The following is a 21,873-nucleotide window of genomic DNA, read 5'->3' as shown; positions in this document are numbered from 1 at the left end:
GAAATTTTCGTTAGTCATAATTTGTTTTTTTCAGAAACGCGTAACTTTTCAGGATTGCCATAAAACAAACCTAACCTAACCCATTTATAGGATAACCTTACGAAAATCCTGAAAAGATAACAGTTTCAGAATTAGATGATAAAATGACAAACTACATTATGACTTAAAACTTTATGTCAAACAAAGGGACCCCCTTCGCATAGGTACCGCACAGCGGAGTTGCTTTTTATAACTACCATTGAAACACATTTTACGTACACCACATAGAGTAGATTTATATGGAGTAAGAAATATATTTCTAGATAAATAACAACAATATTCAAACACATTGTAAAAATAGTCTATATACCTACATGTTCTATCCTTGTACAGCCGACGTCAGACATAAGAATACATATTTATTTCATACTACAGTTGAACCAAGTCTGCGACGATTTTGATAGCACGCGCAGTGCAGGTGTTATTTTAAACGTCAAACTTCTATGAAATTATGACGTACAAATGACGCTTGCAGTGCGTGTGTTATCAAAATCGTTGCAGACTTTTCTTGGTCTAACTCTATCGAGTTACGTAAAAGTGTAAACATATCTCCGATGTCAATGTCGGCTGTACTCTTTGATACACAGAAAAATATTGATTCAATTACAATTTAAAATTTGGCTTTACTGGACCCATAAGATGCAGTATAAAGAGTAAGTATAAGGTGCAGTCCTGGCGGCCTACCCATGATGAAAGTTCACATTTTAGTGTACTTAACTATGAAACAACACATAAGTCACATGATTTGACTTTTATTACTTTTATATGACTTATTTTGCCTCGGACTTAGAGTAGAAGTTCTCGAGCTTTTCTTTATTTTATTTACTCCTTTGCTTCTTTCGGTCATCACGTTAATATTTCGAGCTTTAAACATCCCATTTGTATTTTACCAGAATATCTTTGGGTAAAATTTAGTATTTACAAAGAATCCAGAGTTTAACATTTAGATCTACTCTTACATTAATACAATTAGCTACCTACTTGTGATGTTTGATGTAACACTAATGATTTTAAATAAATTGCGAAAACGCACCAAAAAAAGTATTACAACGAATATCAAAGCATCGTATCTCAAACGAAGGTTAATACTAGTACTATAATATAAAGACAAGTATACATTAGCTGCATTTATTAAGTACATACAACCAATTATGCAGCCTCTCGGTGTCAAGTATTAAAAGATTGGGTCGTTCTTAGAAAAAGGGGCCTTATATTACTGCAGCTGGCTATTGTTCACGTAGGTTTAAATGCGACACTTCAATGTAAACGCTAATCGCAATATTCTTTTCATTGAGAATGACGCAATCTTAAAAATCATAGTCAACACAACAAATCATACAAACAATTTCAATAAATAACACAAAGTTGCGTGGGAAACACATCTTAACTTTATATTAGCAACTAATCTAACAGGTACTTGGTAGTGAGGCACCGTGTGATGTTCGAGTAAAACTTAAATACAATGGAGATATAAATTTAAAACCGTTCAATGTCATACAAAACACAGCTGCATTCATTAGCCAGATAGAAGCGAAGATATAAAATCAAAATCCATTCACATCCATCAAAAAAGATGTTCAATTGTTTATCATGCATTGTTTTGAGAGCACACGTCTTCAAATTATGTAATAATTATTCATTTGTTGTCATTGAATCGTAATGTATTCGCGTAGAATGAATAGTACTCAATTTACTAATTTCGACCGTGTTGATCCTAGAAGACAATAACATATAAACAGTCGGTCACTATTAGGGTTAATTAAGTCAGTCATTACATAATATTAAAAAATAACTGGCAAAGTTATTGACGCAAATCGCATTGGGAAATCCGCAATATAATGGAAGATCATTTCAATGCATGGAAGATCATTTCAATTCCAAGTGAATAGATGACCAACTTTGACGTTATTTTTATTATATACCACAACGGTGGCAAACAAGCATGCGGCCCACCTAATGTTAAGCGGCCAGCGCAGCCTATGGGCACTTTTTATCTTTACGGATTAATATTTACCTTGGTATGTGAAACATTCCGCCTTCAATATGTGGAACAACTTTGACCGAATGTGATGAATAGGCGGTGTTTTTATTAAATTCCGTTAACTTCGGGGTATGGCTAAGTACAGTCACCATCAGATATATCGGAGCGGCCAAGGTGCTCACAAATATGTTAACACGCCTCTATTGTCAAGGCGTTAAGAGTGCGTCTTCAGATATTTTTGAGCACCTCGACGCTCCGATATATCTGATGGCGACGTTAATTTTCGTAATATTGGTTTACCCCCTTATTCATAAACGTTTACTAAAGTTGACAAGCCGATAATAATCGTTTGTCCCCTTCCATCATACCAATACGTCGGAAAGGGACAAACGATTATTATCGGCTTGTCAACTTTAGTAAAAGTTTATGAATAAGGGGGATTAGTTTATGTTATCGTAACTACGAGTATGATGGTCGTGTTTGCATGCTAAAGAAAGAGATGGAATACATCAACCGAAGAACGGTAACCAAACTGTTACTTTGATAAAACAACTTCGTGCCAATTTTAGGCAAGAGTCATATGTATTTACTCGAACTTAATGGCACGCTCGAGAAACAGCAAACCATTCAACCTTTATATACAGTGAATCTTCGGCAAAAAGTTAATCGTAATAATTAACATTCCAATTTACTTGCATTTTATGAGACTATCTAAAGATGCCAACAGTCTATTTAGGCTGGTAAGGGCAAGGCGGAGCCGGGCGATGCGGCCGCGGCGGAGCAGTTTCATACACCACGTCATACAATCGTGAGTTGCTATAATCAGCCCTAGCTCCATACACGCTCTCCGTGTCACCGATCTCTGAGTAGATGTTACTAGAGGCGTCATTTGGCACGGTGTAGTTGTAATTACCGCGCGACGTCGAATCGCTACTGAAACTGCCACCCGAATACAATGAATAATCGTATTTCGCCTCGAAATATTTCTTGGTGCTATCAGATTCGCTAAAATTTTGCAGTTTCTCATTTTCGTTCTCGTTTTCAGGTACAAAGATGTTCTTATCGTAGTTACTTGATCGTTTTGAATAGAATTCCTCTGTTTCTAAAATAAACTGTTGTTGTGCGGGATTGGCGTCGAAGTTTCCGTAGATCGGCATGCCGAACGCGTCGCGGCTCGCCGCAGGCGCGGCTGACGTGGACGGACCATCATTCACGTTGTGATTTGCGTAAATGTTTTCGCTGTTTGTGTTTTTCGATCTGAGATTGAGGGATTCTGAGATTTTATCGTCCAGAGATATGTCTCTTAGAGCCTCGGCAATGGTCTTGCTTGATGACGCATTTTCTTCTGATAACGTGTTTGAATACGTATTATTTGGTGGTAATCCGTAGGGAGCTACGTTTGAACTATGCGATTGTAGCCCATTGGGTATAGCAGTATTGTTAGGAAGCATACCATAGTTGGCACTCGAGTTTGGAACCGTTCCATAGTTAGAATTATTGGGGACAGCTCCATATCGGTTATAACTAGAATTATTTGGAAGCGTCGCGCTGCCGGTATTAGGGACTAAACTAGAGCTACTTTGATAGGCGGGTGCGTTGTTATAAACATTTTCTACGGTAGAACTAGTGGATGGTGTATAATTATTCGAGTATTTATGAGATTCCTGAGTGAGTACACTACTGAATTCACCTTGTAAACTATAGTTCGGTCGTGTTTGAGTCGGTGGTGCGACGGTCCAGCACTGTGAAGTGTCGAAGGGATCCGGTTCACTTAATGATTGAGACATAAACAGGTTATCTAGAGATTTGGCTCCGTAGAGATTCGCGCTTTGGGATCGGGGGGATTGCGAGTAGCTCGGTAGACTGTCTGTGCTTGGCTCACCCCAGTCTGCTAATCGATCTGGAAGAAAACAATGAATTTTATTAATATTCTCTTTATTTATTTCTCATCTTAAGTTAGGTTATTTTATAATATGAATATAAAAGTAAAATATAAAAACACTTACAAAACAATAAAAATTAATATAAACACATTATAAAAAACCTAACCTAGGGTGCCGCCAGCAGCGGGGCAAGGCCCAAGCTACCGGTGGTCAGGGCTGCAGAGAGAGGAACCGGCGGACTATCCGCGCCGTGTCCAAGATCACCGCCTTCTGCATCTGACCCTTGATCCAACCACCTAGCGAGAGTCTCTCAAGGTGTTGGTCGAGACTCTTCGCTATTAGACCGTTTACTGAAACGACTATCGGGACAATGATCGTCAAATCAACATCCCACATGGCGGTTATCTCGTGAGCCAAGTCTAGGTACTTACTGGACTTGTCCTTCTCGGCCTTCACGAGATTCTCATCATGGGGGATGGTGATGTCAACGAGCACGGCCCGACGTTGCGATCGATCTATTATCACAATATCAGGCTTATTGGCTACAATAGTCCTGTTAGTGATGATAGATCGATCCCAATAGAGCGTGGCACGACCATTCTCGAGAACAGGCGCAGGTAAGTACTTGTAGTACGGTACTTCGCGGTCCACAAGGTCATATAGAAGAGCAAGTTGCTGGTGAATAATCCTGGCTACGAGATTATGTCTCTGCAAGTACTCGCCGTTAGCAAGATGAGAACAACCGGAAATGATATGCCTGAGTGACTCTCCGGGACGGCGGCATGCCCGACAGATGTCGACCGTACCGTCCTTCAGGATATATTTCCGATAGTTGTTCGTCATCATCACTTCGTCCGCAATTGCACAGGCAAAACCCTCGGTTTCTCCGAAGAGGTCCCCGAATCGTAACCAGTTCACCGACGCGAGCAGGTCCACATCGGGTCCCGTGAGGGCCTTGTAAAACCGCCCGTGTAGCACCTTACTCTCCCATGCCGCCTTGCGATCCGCAGTACTTAGTACCACAGGTTTGCGCCAGTTCTCGTTTGCCAAGGAAAGCGGCGTGAGGTTCCTATCTACTGCCACCACATCACGATGCATCCCACACTCGTTGTTAAGGAAATAGTTCCTGAGATTGTACACCTCGTGGTTGTGGAGATCCTTGGCGTTTAGGAAGCCTCGGCCTCCACACTTCCGTGGGATGTACAATCTCATAACTGACGAGCGTGGGTGTAGCATGCGATGTGCGGTGAGCAGTGATCGGACCCTCCGATCCAGGGCGTCCAGCTCGATCTGAGTCCACCTTAGTATGCCAAAGGAGTATGTGAGTAGGGGCATTACCCAGGCGTTGAAGGCGCGCACTTTGTTGCCTCCTGACAAAAGACTGTTAAGGACTTTTGTGAGCCGACTGAAAAAGCGCTCCTTCACCGACCGTCTAATACCCTCGTCCTCAATACCCAACGACTGTGACATACCAAGGTATTTATAGGTTTCTGATTCAGAGATAGATCTGAAAGACATTGTCTCAGAAAGTTGTAAATTTGTTGAATTTACAACCCTCCCCCGCTGTACATGCATAACCGCACATTTATCGACACCAAACTCCATGTGGATGGCACTACTGAAGACTTCGGTGGTTTTCAGTAGCTCCAACAAGTCTTGGCTATTTGGTGCAAATAATTTGAGGTCATCCATGTACAGAAGGTGAGAAATGACTTCACCCTCTCTCCGAAGCCGACAACCTTGTCCCAAATCCTTCAGCAGGGTGCTGAGGGGATTCAAAGCTAGGCAGAACCACAGGGGACTCAGACTGTCGCCCTGAAAGATTATTATTAATATTATTATTATTATTTATTATTTGTTAGCCTGTTGTGTCCCACTGCTGGGCAAAGGCCTCCCTCTCTTTCTTCCACGCGTCTCGTTCTATGGCAATATTAGGCCAATCTTTCCGAAAGACGTCGAGATCGTGCCGCCACCTCCTTCTAGGTCTGCCGTGCCGCCGCACTATGTTTGGTGTCCACTCGGTAGTTTTCTTGGCCCACAAGTCGTTTGGCATACGGCAGATGTGTCCGGCCCAGTCCCATTTAAGCTTGGCGGCTGTCAGGGCTACGTCGGCTACTTTGGTTTTGGAGCGCAAGATGGAATTTCTGATTCTGTTATTAATATTATTAATCATTTTATTTAATATCTAACGACTAACTTACAGGTTCTTGTAAGAAACAAACATACTTATACCCCCAATCCGAATCGTTTATTTTAGTTCATAGGTCGTCCAGTTATCAAACTTTGAAATACCACAAGCATCATGGCCATCTTTGCAATAGATGAAATTGTAAAATTTTAATTGTTTTCTGTCCTTAATATTTTCGTTAGTACATATAGCTACTATTATTTCGTACTTAATACATTCACTGCCAGCAGGAGCTATCATATCTCATATCATAGGATAATGCGCTTCGAGCATAGCCGATAATACGTATTTTCCGCTATGTAGCAAAAAGCGCCTATGAACAGAGAGCCGGCCTAGCGACCGCTAGCAGTGTATATGTTAACACTACTATTTTGTTTTATGCTAATTGTGTATCATCAATATAAAACTTACTGGCTTCAGGCACATCAATAGGCTCGTCCAATAAAGAGACATTGTTCGAGGTCTTGGCGGCCGGCACGCTCATCCGAGTCGCCGGCGGCATGTCCAAGTCGATCAGGAGGTCTGTTCTCACTGCAAATAATAAATAAGGGATTTAAAAAAATCCGGCTAGAAATGTCCAGGTTACATGATATTCAAATGAAGCTTATAATAAACAAAACTGGACCAAAACATTTCATATAGATTTAAAAACTTTTATTTGGGGATACTTCACAATACAATACACAATACACAAGCCCAGTTTCTTAAAGTGCGACTGCGTGCCATAGTTTGGCTTTCTAAGCAAGCCAACGATTGTCATAATAAGCTGTAGTTGAACTGATTGCTTCTGTCGTTGCTCACGCGTGTTACACATGACATTTTTCGTCTAAAATAACCAGCGTACCTTGAGACGAATCTTCGAATACTTGATTTGATTCGTTGATTTATAGTTGAACTGTTTGATTCTGGCGTTCCCTAAAATGAATCGATCATCTATAAAACATAGTCAACTTCTTCAGCGCTAGCGTACCACTGAATCGTTATATGCGACCTTAGAGCATTTAGTAACTGGAGACGTCATGGCTGTCATTTTCTGTACGAAAAAGTCTGCCGCTTTTTGCGGGGGAGGGGACGTCAAATGTATTGCTATTTCTACATGATTTGTACGTAACGTACAAAAAGTCATGTCAGTCCATACAAAAGTTTGCACAATTGTGCAAGTTTTTCGGCAGAGGGGTAAGCTCTTAAAGGCGACTACAGTTATTAAATGCTCTAAGTATGCGACCATCTTACCTTGTGACAAGCTCTTTGAATGCGCCCCTCGCTCTAACTTCTTCAGCGCTAGCGTGCGATCATTGATCAGCTTGTTGTAGTGGAACTGTTTGCTGCCGGCGTTCGCTGCCCGTGTGCTCAGTGGTTGGGTTAATTCGATCGTTCGTCGCTTGTTTTGCAGAACCACCATTGAATCGTTATATGCGACCATCTTACCTTGTGACAAGCTCTTCGAATGCGCCCCTCGCTCCAACTTCTTCAGCGCTAGCCTGCGATCATTGATCAGCTTGTTGTAGTGGAACTGTTTGCTGCCGGCGTTCGCTGCCCGTATGCTCGGTGGTTGGGTTAATACGATCGTTCGTCACTTGTTTCGCAGAACCACCATTGAATCGTTATATGCGACCATCTTACCTTGTCACAAGCTCTCCGAATGCGCCCCTCGCTCTAACTTCTTCAGCGCTAGCATGCGATCATTGATCAGCTTGTTATAGTGGGACTGTTTGCTGCCGGCGGTCGCTGCCCGTGTGCTCGGTGGTTGGGTTAATACGATCGTTCGTCGCTTGTTTCGCAGAACCACCATTGAATCGTTATATGCGACCATCTTACCTTGTGACAAGCTCTTCGAATGCGCCCCTCGCTCCAACTTCTTCAGCGCTAGCGTGCGATCATTGATCAGCTTGTTGTAGTGGAACTGTTTGCTGCCGGCGTTCGTTGCCCGCGTGCTCGGTGGTTGTGTAGATTCGATCGTTCGTCGCTTGTTTCGTAGTACCACCGCAGAGTCGTCGGATGCGACCGGCGATGTTGCGCTTTGAGCTGCGAGAGAAATTGATATTTCTTATAAGCTGTTATTGAACTTGAAATGTTTATGTTCGGGTCAAATCTTGCCTAAATTAGACCCGCTTCGCATTATTCGATTGCGCTTAGTTTGAACCTCAAACTACACATACAGTTGGTGACAATGCAATATTATGGTACCATCGAACTGATCTGATGATGAACACAGGAGGTGGCCATACGAACTCTTTGATAAAACAACGCGACCTAATTGTGTTTGGTTTTTTTTTAATTCTAATATCGAGGAGTATTAGTTGCCTGTTGAAAGAAAAGTACAGTCAGCGATAAAAGCTTGTATCAAATTGCTACATTTTACATTATGTCTAGTCCGACAATTCCGTGTATCGAAAAAAGTGCTTTGCGGTTACAAACCACCATAATTGAGTTGACCGCAATTTATAAATTAAATTGCATAATTTTCCTTCAGCAACTATGTAAAAGGACGTTAACAAAGTATACTTTATACGTATAGATTTTGAATTTCAGAACTCTCCCATATGTGAGAAATGGGATTTTTTTTATATAAAAATACCTATACCGGCAGCACACCCTAGTCAGAATGGAACAATTCACTCATGAATGTTAATGTATACCCTCGGTTCGTAAAGATAAACCTCTGCCCCAAGAATAACCAACGCATTAAACTCTGAAAAAGGTAAAGTGCTCTTTGGGTTATTCTTAAATTTACATATTAACTCTATTAGGCGACAGATTTGTGCGTGGAAAAGGCGTTAACGTAATAGTCACAGCGTGATAAAACCCACTTAGTCATAGATTAGCGATTTGTAGCGCTAACTGCGTCATATAAGCGGCAATAGCTAATATAATGTACCAACGCTACCATATTGCACATTAGTAAAGCCATGTAATGGAATTCATAATACCAAAGAATCTTTGGTTGTATTGGACGAATAGAGTCAAAGACAAATTTCGTGCTTCGAATTTAACTGCTAATAAGTAATGCTAATGTTGCGATTGATGTCTGGCAATTCAGTGAGTTACCACAAAACATGGCATATAGGACGTACTTTAGCGAAAAGGATCCTCAAAAATGTATCACTTGAATTAATGACTTTCTTTTTGATAGATAGTTCAAATTATATTGACCGATTCCCGTTGATTAGATCCTTTTTCCTAAATCACAATCACATGTCTGTCAAACTCGAGTGAACGATTTATTTCTTTTAACACATCTTATACAATCAATGGACGTTTACCTAATACATAATAGGTAAAACATCTAATTGTTTCTCATGACAATGTTAATTATGAATAGTGTCAGTTCTCATCCGATTGATTTACATTTAGTTAGGTTGCGCAATGTTATTTATATACAATACCTAGTTTGATATTTATCATACTGATTTAAAATGAGGATTGCGTATAAACATTTTAAATTTATGTTTAACATTTTGAGGCTTTAACAAATTTTGACAATTGCTTTATTTCTACTAATAGTATTAATAGTGCTTGTTGCTACTGTTGCTAGGCCTACATGAATAATTGAACTTGAACTTGAATATTCGGTATAAAAAGCGAATGTTTGTCTGTACGGTTAAACCGCTGGACCGATTAAAACCAAATTTGATATGAAGATGTTTAGAGTCCCTGGAAAGGACAGAGTAGGATAGTTTTTATGCAGAAATCTTCCTTGAAGATGCGAGAAAAGAGATGGATTTTTTTACTATGAACGTAGCATACGGAAGTAAGTATTAGTTCTACCCAGACGAAATCGCGGACACAGGCATCCGTATTTTTACACATACATCTATCCATCATCTTGCAGCAAACAGTTGATGTCATCTAATTAATTTCCTACTAACAATCTAACAAGAAACGACGTTTACATAAACTATGCACAGAGAACAATGTACTTGATTGACTTCACATGAGATAGTAGGAACACTAAATTCCCTCATTAAAGTTCTACGCTAATAATTAGAAAACCTTCAATATGACTATAAAAAATATTCCAAGGTTGAGTCGTCTTATACGTTACAATCGTTACATGGTTCACTACATTCGTAATTTATATACCTTCGCATTTCACAAAAAAAAAATAGAATAGATAACTCAGGACTCTCAGGAGAAGTTTTTGACAGTTAAAACAAACATTATAAAATTTTACAGGCTGAAGTACATATTTTCAAATATAGAAGTGTGAAAGCGAGTTAACTTCATTATTCAAAGAAGTTTCCAAGAAACTGCCGGTAAAGATAAGAGTTTTTCGTCAGACTACGGAACCATAAAAACCCTCCAAGCAGAATGAACGACAAAAACTCGACTGTTCCAACAGTTAGTATTATAATTGATCTGCTACCGTAACTAATTAAATTTTACTTTCATCAACGAAAGTGAAATGTATGCGTTGGCCAAACACGGCAAACATTCTTACGATTACGTACAGTACGTACAGTCTAACAGTTGGAACTCTAAGCACCGCAGAACCATGTCAAAGTGGTTTTATAAATAAAATCGTAAGGTAATCTTAGGTAAGCTATTTGAAAGAAGTAATTATAATAAGTTAAACAGACTGGTTTCCAAGTTGATCAAGCTTTCTATTAAACTAATTTTAGTCCCATAAGGGCCACTTGCACCATTCACTAACCTGGGGTTAACCGGTTAAACCTGGAGTTACCAAGGTTACCAGTACAATTTGACACTGGGTTAGCAGTTTAATCGGTTACCCTGGGTCAGTGGGAGATGGTGCAAGTGGCGCTAAGTCGGCTATCTTTTGCTAGAAAATCACCATGCAACTTTACCAACTACCTAAAATATGTGGTAGACCTATACTCGTGTTTTTCAATTTGAATTGGTTCGACGATGGCCTAGGATTCCAATTGATTCTGTACCCACGTAAGTAGAATAATGTCCTATTATTACGTATAAGAAACGTTGGGCCAAGTATTATTACGTATGTGAGACAATGTCCTCCAACATTACCATATGCGCTGCATAAAAATGCGCGCGTCATATTAATAAGTATGGCACAACTTACGTATACCGGCTTATTTGATAAAGATCGTATCTAAAACGTGACATCATAAAAGCAATCTTGGCTTGTTTAATTTAGAGTTCAAACGGATTGATAACGACATATGGCGGACAGTGAGTCTGTGAATTCAAGATATCACTCGCGTGAAAGCCTGCTTGATATGGCAAGCATCTTAAAACCAGATCTTGTATGTATTAAAACACTAATGAGTAAAAAACCTATTTCCTGCGACGTTGTCAATCTGGTAGGATATTATACGTCGGAGTTATTAAAGCGACAACGACAACACTATGTTTTCTATTCTTGCTACTATTTGTTAAATGAATCGCAATGGGTATAATACTCATATTAGGTTAGGTATAATTGAAGGGATGTTTACAAAAACAACATAACTGACTACACTGGTTGACATCTGAAACGATTAACAATGTTCTTAAAAAAGTGTCAACCGCTCTAAGCAGTTATGTTGTTTTTGTAAACATCCCTTCAATTGATAATCTATCAGGAAAAACCTACTAGATATTGAACGCAAACATGTTACAGAAGTAACGTAAGTTAACTTTAGAGGAAACTTTTTTAAACAATTGATTGAATATTAATGATACCAAACATAGGTACCTTCAAAATCTGCACTTAAAAGAGAATAAACGGACATATATTAAGCCGATTTCCTATATAAAATACTATAACCTAACTGGATTATAAGATTATGGTCTCGTTGTTTTTCTGCGTTATAAATTGATGGCTGCTATTTTTTTTAGTTCCCTAGTGAAATAATAAGTTCCCTGGTAGCTGTAATGTCGTATAAGGAAATCAAGGAGGCGGCCCTGGATAGAGTCAAATGGAGAAAGCTACACCGTCAAGAGTCTAACTCTTAAATTTACGACGACGACGAGTGAAATAATCCTATACTTAATCTTCAAAAAGTTCACATTTGTACGCAACTCACGGTAGACAAATGTATGGAATGCAAAATGTTTTTGTAAATTACTCACCTTTTTTTGACGGCGATGTCTTCTTGAAAGTCGTCCCGGGTACTACTTTGCTTTTAATAGGTTTCAAGATCGTACTGTAAAACAAATATATGAATTAATTTTCCTCATTCGATCAAACACAACAACCTCGTGGAAAAAAAATAATGAGGCTCTTTTAACGTTGTTAATATTCTTGTAATTTACCTTATCTCGATTTTTTAAATTGGCTTTTATGGACACAAGTACTTTTATGATTAAATTTAATTAGGTATATTAAATTTAATATTCAAATACATTAATCTGGCACGCGAAAGATAAGACGAAGAGCAATACCAGCCTCTTTTGGAACCGATTGTAATTTTTCTTTAGCATTTGACAGCAGTCAGCGATGTATACTGTTAAAAAAAAAGGTCTATATATAGGTCTGTATAGGACATTAATCCCATGACTCAGGAACAAATGTCTGTGCTCATCACACAAATAAATGCCCTTACTAGGACTTGACTATGACCCGGGACTATCGGCTTCATAGGCAGGGTCACTTCCCACTAGGCCAGCCAGGTCGTCATATATACTTACGTATATTGTACTTATATAACACCATGGCCTTACCTAGGGAACAATCCCACATCCATAGTCCTCTGATTCTGCCCCTTCCACCAGTGCAGTTCCGGTCGCCTATCTATCAGCACGATCGCGTCCCCCGCCTCCACTGTCATCTGGTCTTTTTTATGATAACTGAAACCACAATTCACGTAAAGTATAAAATAGACCTTATGTAGTTCTAATAAGGTTTGTTTGTGGTCAATGTGGTCATAGTACGTCATTCATCCAATTTATTGTAGGTTGTACACCTACAATAAATTGGATGAATGACGTACTATGTCGGAATAGCATGCAATAAAATCATTGGTATAGGTATGAGACCATCACCTGACTTTACATCAGAATTTCGTTATCTGCTTCTCTATCGTACAAATGAAGAAGAGCGATAGAGAGGCAGGTAAAGAAAGTTCGATCTTTGTTTTCGCGGTAGGCTCTATAATTTACAAATAGGTTACAAACCGAAATAAATGTCATATACGGAAAGCCGACCAGCGGCTGGCCGAGCGGTTCAGGCATCCGTCGCGTAAACGGAGGATGCTGGTTCGATTCCATTCTTGGACACTGGAGGCCTTGGTAATGTTTTCCTTCGTAAATGACATTTATTTAGGTTAGTAATTTATAGTATTTTATACAATCGTGATATAATAGAGAGCTTTTCAGTCGAGTACCGTGTTTAGGCAACGAAGCTTGCTGAGTTGCCTAAGTGAGGTCGAAATTGAAAAGCTTGATTATATCACTTGTATATAATACTATACAGTGTGGAAAGATAAGTCGGGCCCTGGAGGGAAACTACCTTAAATCCTTAAGCTGTCTCATTTTACTTAAAGGAGACATTCCTTTATTTTTAAAAAGAAACATAACTGCATTCAAAGATTTTCTAAAACTCGCTTGCCTCGCCCGGGACTTGAACCGACAAAAATTCCAAAAAATAAACACTCGCAATTTTATTCTACTAGTCGATGCCGTTAATGTTAATGATAACATTTCTCCAAGAAACATTAGGTCTTATACTCGTCTGTCGTATAAAATATCCATAAAATTAGTATGTCTACTTACTTGAAATTTGTTCTTAGAGTACAAATAGGTTACTCGTTTAAAGTTTTAACCTACTTAGGTAGTGTATGAATGGTCAGTTAACTGGCTCAATGGCGCATATTTACTGGACTGATGCGCTAAATCGGAAGCGCGCGCTAAGGGCAGGGCAATGTCATCAGGTCACCGTCCATTTAGACGTGGATTTATTTCATCTTGCTCAAACTAGGCCAAGGGAGTATCGTAGCCAAAAGAAAACAAGATATCGTAAATTGGGTTTCGTTTTCATTTTGTTGAGGAGGCATTGGCATTAGCGTAAACAAATACAATAGAATTATTACAACATAAATTAATATTTCGATCGGACACATAAACAAGGTCTTGCTTATACATCGCATTAACGGAAACTACTTGTATGCGCCTGGCTACAGTGGACGCTTTTTTCATATGGGGGCTATTCATAAATTACGCCATTTCAAATTTGGGGGGGGGGGGGGGGGGCTGGACATCGGATGATGGTAGCATGACGTAGGAGGAAACGGGGTCATTCGAAGCATGATTTTTGGATGATTTTAGAAGGGGAGGGGGGGTTAAAAAATCGTAAAAAAAGGCATTTATGGACAGCCCCATGGCAGCTAGTACATTTGTCATCTTAGTTGGTCAACATTTTAGATACTTACTTAGAAGAATGATATTTAAGGCTTATAAGGTAAAAATGTAATTGTAAGTTTCCCAGAGATGACCGACTTCTACCAACAAGTAACTAATTTAATCGGATATCGACAATTTAATTTCCGGTGGTATTGACGATTCGCAACTGTGCGCCACTACAAGCGCGAATTTTGCGTTTTCGTGTCATTATAAAATTAAATTGTTAATTATTATTAATTTTGCATACAAAGTAAAATCATCAACTTCCTCGCGTTGTCCCGGCATTTTGCCACGGCTCATGGGAGCCTGTGGTCCACTTGGCAACTAATCCCAAGAATTGGCGTAGGCACTAGTTTTTACGAAAGCGACTGCCATCTGACCTTCCAACCCAGAGGGAAAACTAGGCCTTATTGAGATTAGTCCGGTTTCCTCACGATGTTTCCTTCACCGAAAAGCGACTGGTACCTAAATATAATGATACTTCGTACATAAGTTCCGAAAAACTCATTGGTATGAGCCGGATTTGAACCCGCGACCTCCGGATTGCAAGTCGCACGCTCTTGCCGCTAGGCCACCAGCGCTTCTGCATAGAAAATAAAAGATGTCCGAATAATGAGCATACGGGCCCGAGCCCGGGTTGGCCTTTTGCGAATTTTACTTGGTACAAATCCTTTTCTAAATCGATCCTCTATCAACAAACCACGTATCTAATCGTGTAACTATAACTATACAATTCTTTATTGCACTTGAGATGTAGACGACCAACAAAAATTATCGCTGAGGTAGGTAATGTCGTTGGTTCGGAACTAAAACGAAATTTATTATTAATCTTTCATCTTTATCCTTACCTTAGCGCAGCTATGGCGGTCTCAAGCTTATTTCCCTGGATGTACCGCAGGATTCCTTCGAAAGTAGGCCTCTTTTTGGGCTCCAGGTCCCAACATTGCATCATGAGCATATAAACATCTGGTGGGCAGGCTGCGGGCGCCGCCAGGCGTTGCCCGTCTCTCATTATCCGTCGCAGTATTTCCGATCCGTTTAAATCTAAAAAAATGCAATGTGAGACTTACTAGCTTTTATTGGAAGATTTTGAAAGACGATTTTGCTTTACATAATATAATAGTAATAATATAGCCGTTTCTTTCGACAAATTAACTTTTCAACTCACGTTTAGACACGGGGCGAGACATTTTGTAAATATACGTAACAGATATACTCTTTGAAGGTGTTACTTCGGAAGGTAGACTAATACTGCACTGTCACCACCTAGAATCCAGGTCGAATTCAACCATGTTGTAAATTACGGCTGAATAACATTTTAATTAGCCTGTCTTAGCGACTGACCTACAACCAGGCTCTAATCTCTGAGTTTCACACTTGACATTTGTCTCTTAACACGGAGAATTGGTCATACTTTTCCGATAATAGACCGCGGGCCAGGAGCAAATAATAACATCTAAACTATCTTCTAACAAAGTATCAAACATTTTTTACATGTTTCCGTGGCTGCCATTCCTCAACCCTCCAACGGAGCGGCAGCTGACGTCCATTAGGGTTCATCATACATAACCGTTAACCACTCTACGAGTTATCACCCAGGAGGTGATAGGTCATGGAAATCTGTTCCTGGCCCGCGGTCTATAAGACTTATCGAGACTTCGTATTAATGCTCTTGAACTCAAATATTCGGCGAAGTCTTTGTCAAATTCCAATCATCAAGTTTATAAAGGGCTAAGCATCAAATCAAAAGTCCAAGAGTGATGCAATTGTTTTAAATGTGCCCTAAAAATGGTGTTTGTGCCCTTGGATCTGTAGTGAAGGCGACTTTTATATCTTACCACCATTATGAGGCGTATTATACGTAGGTATCTTCGTTGCAAGGAGTGCCTCCCCTGCGCCTTTATTTATTTAAGCTTTCATCATCGATGAACACATGGGCTTGTTATTCTACATTTTATCGTAACGTTTTCGCTATACGCATGGCGTATCAGTTTCACTATTTCAATAGGCCTTCCTTCACTTACGATGCCTGTATAAAAAACGTTATCATAGAAATAGTTGCCTACTCCAGTTAATTAAAATGTACTCCCCACCATGGTTTTCCCACAACTAATTAAAACAGCATATTTGCGTCCCCCTAACCTTTCCATGCCCAACCCATGATGATAAATTCGTTAATTGAAGGAATAAGGAATTTCTTACCTTACTTCTGTTAATTAATAAATAAATAGTAGATCAACAGTGGAAGCGTGCTGGGCCCATAACCTATTAAAAGAACCTACTTTTGATTACTATGCAGATATGGAGCTGATAGTAAAAATGCTACTTCTCGTGGTGAAATATTTTCCTAATACAAGTGAAGACATTAGACACCGTACAAAAACATAATATTTTCAAATTAGTGTCACAGATATGTATAGTAATACGTTTACTATCTGCCAGTAGAGTACACATATGCAACCTCCAATAATATCCGCTTTATAAAATATCATCATCATCAGAACATTTTATAGATTCTTTAACTCAGCTTCACTCAGTGTATTTGCATGCATAGTTATATATACTCATGTACATATTAAGGATTTTCTTCAAATCTTGTAACTTAAAATTTAATCTTTTCTCAATATCTGATCTAGTTGAATTCGGCTAACATAACGATTCTTGGGTATCTTTTGACTTATATCGGAACATACGACTTACCGCATAAATGAATGTACCTAGTGCTAAGAAACAATTCAGTTCAAGAGCGACATGAAAAAGACATTACAGATAAACTTACCAATCCACGGCTCCTCGCCAAAGGAATACATTTCCCGTAAGGCCACAGCAAACATCCACACATCGGAAGCGTGCGAGAACTGTTTATGCCGTAGTGACTCGGGTGCACACCACGGAAATGGGACCTTTCGCCGTCCGCTCATCACGTAGAACTCGTCGGCGTCAGATAGTAATTACGGGTAAACTTCCGATCCACGGCTCCTCGCCAAAGGAATACATTTCCCGTAAGGCCACAGCAAACATCCACACATCGGAGGCGTGCGAGAACTGTTTATGCCGTAGTGACTCGGGTGCACACCACCGAAATGGGACCTTTCGCCGTCCGCTCATCACGTAGAACTCGTCGGCGTCAGATAGTAATTACGGGTAAACTTCCGATCCACGGCTCCTCGCCAAAGGAATACATTTCCCGTAAGGCCACAGCAAACATCCACACATCGGAGGCGTGCGAGAACTGTTTATGCCGTAGTGACTCGGGTGCACACCACGGAAATGGGACCTTCCGCCGTTCGCTCATCACGTAGAACTCGTCGGCGTCAGATGTAAATTACGGATAAACTTACCGATCCACGGCTCCTCTCCAAAGGAATACATTTCCCACAAGGCTACAGCAAACATCCACACATCGGAGGCGTGCGAGAACTGTTTATGCCGTAGTGACTCGGGTGCACACCACGGAAATGGGACCTTCCGCCGTTCGCTCATCACGTAGAACTCGTCGGCGTCAGATAGTGCTCGCATTAGTCCGAAGTCGCCAATTTTTACCTAAAAATGGGGAACATTTAAAAAATTTCGAACCACATATTGGAGAACACATGTCCATGCCTCCATGGTACATACCCCCTTATTCATAAACGCGCTACAAACCTCAATTAGCTAATAATCGTTTGTCTTTTTCTGTCATGTTGACTTATGTATTTGTAAGAAAGGGGTAAAACATTATTTAACTAAATCAGGCCCGTAAAGTTTTATGAATTAGGGGGTAAGTATGTATATGCTGAGACTTAGCTCAGGTAAACAAAACAATAAGTAGATTCAATGTGTGTCTTGGAACGTATGAAGGTGTGTATTGATATTTAAATGAACACGATCGACAATGAATGTATTAATCCGAGCGAAATGCGAGCGGTCAGATAAAATAAATTTACATAATCCCATTTAGGGTGGCGAGGCGACCCTCCATTGTCCATTGGGGTGACAATTTGAAGGTCATTGTTCTGTGATTTGTATTGGCCAAGGCCAATCAATACCTACATGTTTCTAACGAACATCCTATAGCGTGAGATTAAGGGCTCATTTAGACGAAGTTTCATTACATTGCTGGTTTTGATCGGTCGGTTGAATTGGACGTAACCAACAGTCCGCAACGTAACTAAAATCGCATACGAGTTCACGCGCAGTTAAATCAGCCCTAACTGTTAGGCTTATACTACTTATTTATTTGCATATCTTAGGGTGGTATTCTATGTCTAAAATCTTTGTCTAATGTGTATTTGCGTCTCAAATTTGTGTTGTAAGTTACAATAAAAAATAACTAAAATTAATGATAGTTTAGTAGAAACTAGAAATTTTCTAAATTACCCTTTTCAAAGTTACCCCAAAGCACCTCAGTTAGTAAAAAAATCTTATCTAGTACAGTTTGCACACTTACCAGATCTAGCCTGCTTAGCAGGATATTTCTACATGCCAAGTCTCTATGTAGAAATCGACTTTTTTCTAAATACGCCATGCCTCCTGCCACTTGCTCAGACCATTTTGATATAAACTTCAGTGAGACTCTCCCATTTTGGGCTCTTATGTAGTCCAGTAAAGCACCCATGGGGGCCAATTCACACACCATCATCAATGGATGGAACACCACGCCATGCAGTTTAATTAGATTGTTATGATTCAACTGATGCATGGCTTCAACTTCGCGTCTGAAGTCATCATACACGCCAGTTTGGGAAAAGACATCATTTCTTAAAACTTTGACGGCCACTGCCACAGTTTTTCCGGAGTCCGGCATTCGCCATTCTCCTTTTCTAACTACACCAAATGAGCCACTTCCTAATTCATTCTGGAGCCTGAAAGACAATATTGTTTAGTATTTTGCTAATGAACTCTGCGATACTAAAACTTTATGGTATTATTAATATTATAGATGCAAAAGTAACTCTGTCTGTCTGTCACTTCTTCACACTTAAACCACTAGTTTGAGCTCCAGGGAAGGACATTTGATAGTTTCTATCAATCATCATTATAATTCCATGCAGACAAATCATGGGCAGCATATTTTTATTTTAAATAATGATAAAGCACAAATATGCTTGTATGATGATTGAAACAAGGTTTTAAGGTTAAGAGTAATTAGGTAAAAAAACTTACGTAATATCTTGTTCTAATATAATACATGTTGATCTTCCAACGGCTGCTGTGGGTATTACAGGTGCTAAACCAGCTTTTTCCTTAGCTACTGAATTTGAAGTAGTCCCAAATATTTTGGTCCAAAACTTTTGTATCCATAATTTCTGCTTCCTTTTTCTTACTTCTTCTAACAGCCTGCGCACTGCGGGCTTCGCTATCCCAATTTGTTCCAAATCATCCTCATGTACATAATCAAAGTGAGCCAACCTTGTTATCTAGAACAAAACATTAGAAGAAAAACTTTTGTCAGAACAATCGTGGTAAACATTGTTTCTCAACCTTGACTGCTATGCATTAATGGTATTGCAAAAGGTCACTGCATGTTTTGCAATAAACTCTGCATATAAACACCATTAAACCATATGACTTAACTTTTAGGTAACTGGCATTTTGTTTTTATAATGCCTTATAGAAACTTAAACAACTATGCACATTTACAAAATATGGCAAAATGCCAAAATGTTGTATTATTTATTTGCATTTGCAAAAAGTGCTGAGATATTCATCCTTAAACTGGTAATAAAATTATATCATATAAATAATATTCTCGTTACTGGACTTAACTGGATTAAATATGTAGAAGTAAAATTACAAAAATGTAATGTTTACCTGAAGTTGATCCCTGATTGGTAAATAAAACTGTTCCAATTGCACACTCCGTAAAGTCTCTCGCAGCCAGTCCGTGGTATCTGGGTCCATAGTGCAAGCTCAGCGTTGGTGACGCTGGTTTAATCCCTCATGTGTATTCAGTAAGGAACATTTGAACGCATCAAGCAGGAAGTTGGAATCGAGAAGGAAGCATTTAGCGTCGAACAGGTTTAACAAGGGAAGACCACTTAAATGAACTCGGGATTGATCACTTATAAAGCACCACATATGTGTCTAAAATGCAAAATAAATAAACTTAAACACACATTCCGAAAATAATTTACTGTGCGCACATATTTTTCCAAGTAAAGGAATCTTGCAACACGAAACAGAGACTGAGTTGTTGAGGTGAGGAGGCGGAGCGGAGGCAGAGGAGCACGAAACGTCAAAATCAAATCGATCAGTTGCGGGCGTTTGAGGTATGTAAAAATACGCTTGTTGTCACTGTTCGCTTTGATAAATTAATTCAAAGTAATCAAACAGTTATGCAACTATACTGGGTCAAGCAGATCTTGTCAGTAGAAAAAGGCGGCAAATTTGAAAAATGTAGGTGTGAAAGGATATCGTCCCATAGAAAATTTGAATTTCGCGCCTTTTTCTACTGACAAGATTTGCTTGACCATCTATATCTTTCAGAATGAGATAGTCATATTATAATATAACACACTTTAAAATACAGCTGCGTCTCTGTAAGTTCTAAATATTAAAATCATTTGATAATATGAGAACGCTAAACTTTAAACGATGTAACTGGAATATTGTTTTTACTTGGCATTATTAGCAATATGGCGGCAGTTTTGTTTTAAAACTGATGTATAAGCATGGTGTTTTATGGGTGTTATACTTACTTTACTCTTTGGTTCACTGTTTAAAAATAATGTAATGTATTTTTTCCTCAAATACTTAAAATAAATAATAATGGAGTTAGTATCGGATGAAACTGATGAAAGTGTATGTGAAATACAAGAAGTAGACTTCGGATCTGTTCCAGTCGACACGGTTGTTGAAAAATCAGTATGGATTGAAAATACATCCAATGTGAGTGAATTCAATTTGTAGATATTAATTAAATATAATATCTAGGTAAAAATATCATTTGATATTTACCAGTCGCTTTTCGGTGAAGGAAAACATCGTGAGGAAACCGGACTAATCCCACAATAAGGCCTAGTTTACCCTCTGGGTTGGAAAGTCAGATGGCAGTCGCTTTCGTAAAAACTAGTGCCTACGCCAATTTCCCTCTGGCCACGTGGTCCTAGTGCCTTTGTCCTACCGATCGGACCACATGAACTTTTTTTTCCGACTGGTCCGATTAATCAATCGGACCCTTGAAACTATTATTTTCTTAGGCCACGTGGTCCTACTAGTAGGAGTACGTGAACTTTTGATTTCCTGTTGGTCCGATTACCTAATCGGACTATAGAAACTGTCGTTTTCTTAGACCACGTGATCCCACTAATCGGACACAGGACAAAATGACAGCGATAAAGCCATGCTATTTTTAACCGACATCATGTTTGTTATTCCATATCTCCGTCATTACTGGACCAATTTTGAAAATTCTTGATTTGATTGTATGCAGATTGGTCCCGTTTTTGTCAAAACCCAGTTCTGATGATGGGATCCATGAGGAATCGAGGGAACTC

General features: G+C 39.4%; 2 protein-coding genes across 2 annotated transcripts in view; one reads left to right on the top strand and one right to left on the bottom strand.

Annotated features, from left to right (window-relative positions):
• Positions 1-2,589: 2,589 nt before the first annotated feature.
• LOC134792897 (activated Cdc42 kinase Ack) lies at positions 2,590-20,586 on the bottom strand. The gene is made up of 10 exons (XM_063764337.1): positions 20,189-20,586; positions 19,541-19,794; positions 18,825-19,239; positions 17,737-17,938; positions 15,244-15,439; positions 12,719-12,844; positions 12,128-12,201; positions 7,910-8,116; positions 6,503-6,622; positions 2,590-3,920 (listed from the first exon to the last, which is right to left on the bottom strand). The coding sequence occupies exons 1-10, from the start codon at positions 20,276-20,278 to the stop codon at positions 2,749-2,751; spliced, it is 2,856 nt and encodes a 951-aa protein (XP_063620407.1). The 5' UTR covers positions 20,279-20,586; the 3' UTR covers positions 2,590-2,748.
• Positions 20,587-21,118: 532 nt separating this feature from the next.
• LOC134793114 (cilia- and flagella-associated protein 65-like) overlaps positions 21,119-21,873 on the top strand; it is a 29,695-nt gene continuing 28,940 nt past the window's right edge. The window contains exon 1 of the mRNA XM_063764649.1: positions 21,119-21,265. Coding sequence (XP_063620719.1) covers positions 21,146-21,265 — 120 coding nt within the window. The 5' untranslated portion in view covers positions 21,119-21,145. The remainder of the gene's footprint in view (positions 21,266-21,873) is intronic.

This window comes from Cydia splendana, chromosome 8, assembly GCF_910591565.1.
Source record: "Cydia splendana chromosome 8, ilCydSple1.2, whole genome shotgun sequence".
Lineage (NCBI taxonomy): Eukaryota > Metazoa > Arthropoda > Insecta > Lepidoptera > Tortricidae > Cydia > Cydia splendana.
This window is presented reverse-complemented; position numbering and strand designations above follow the sequence as displayed.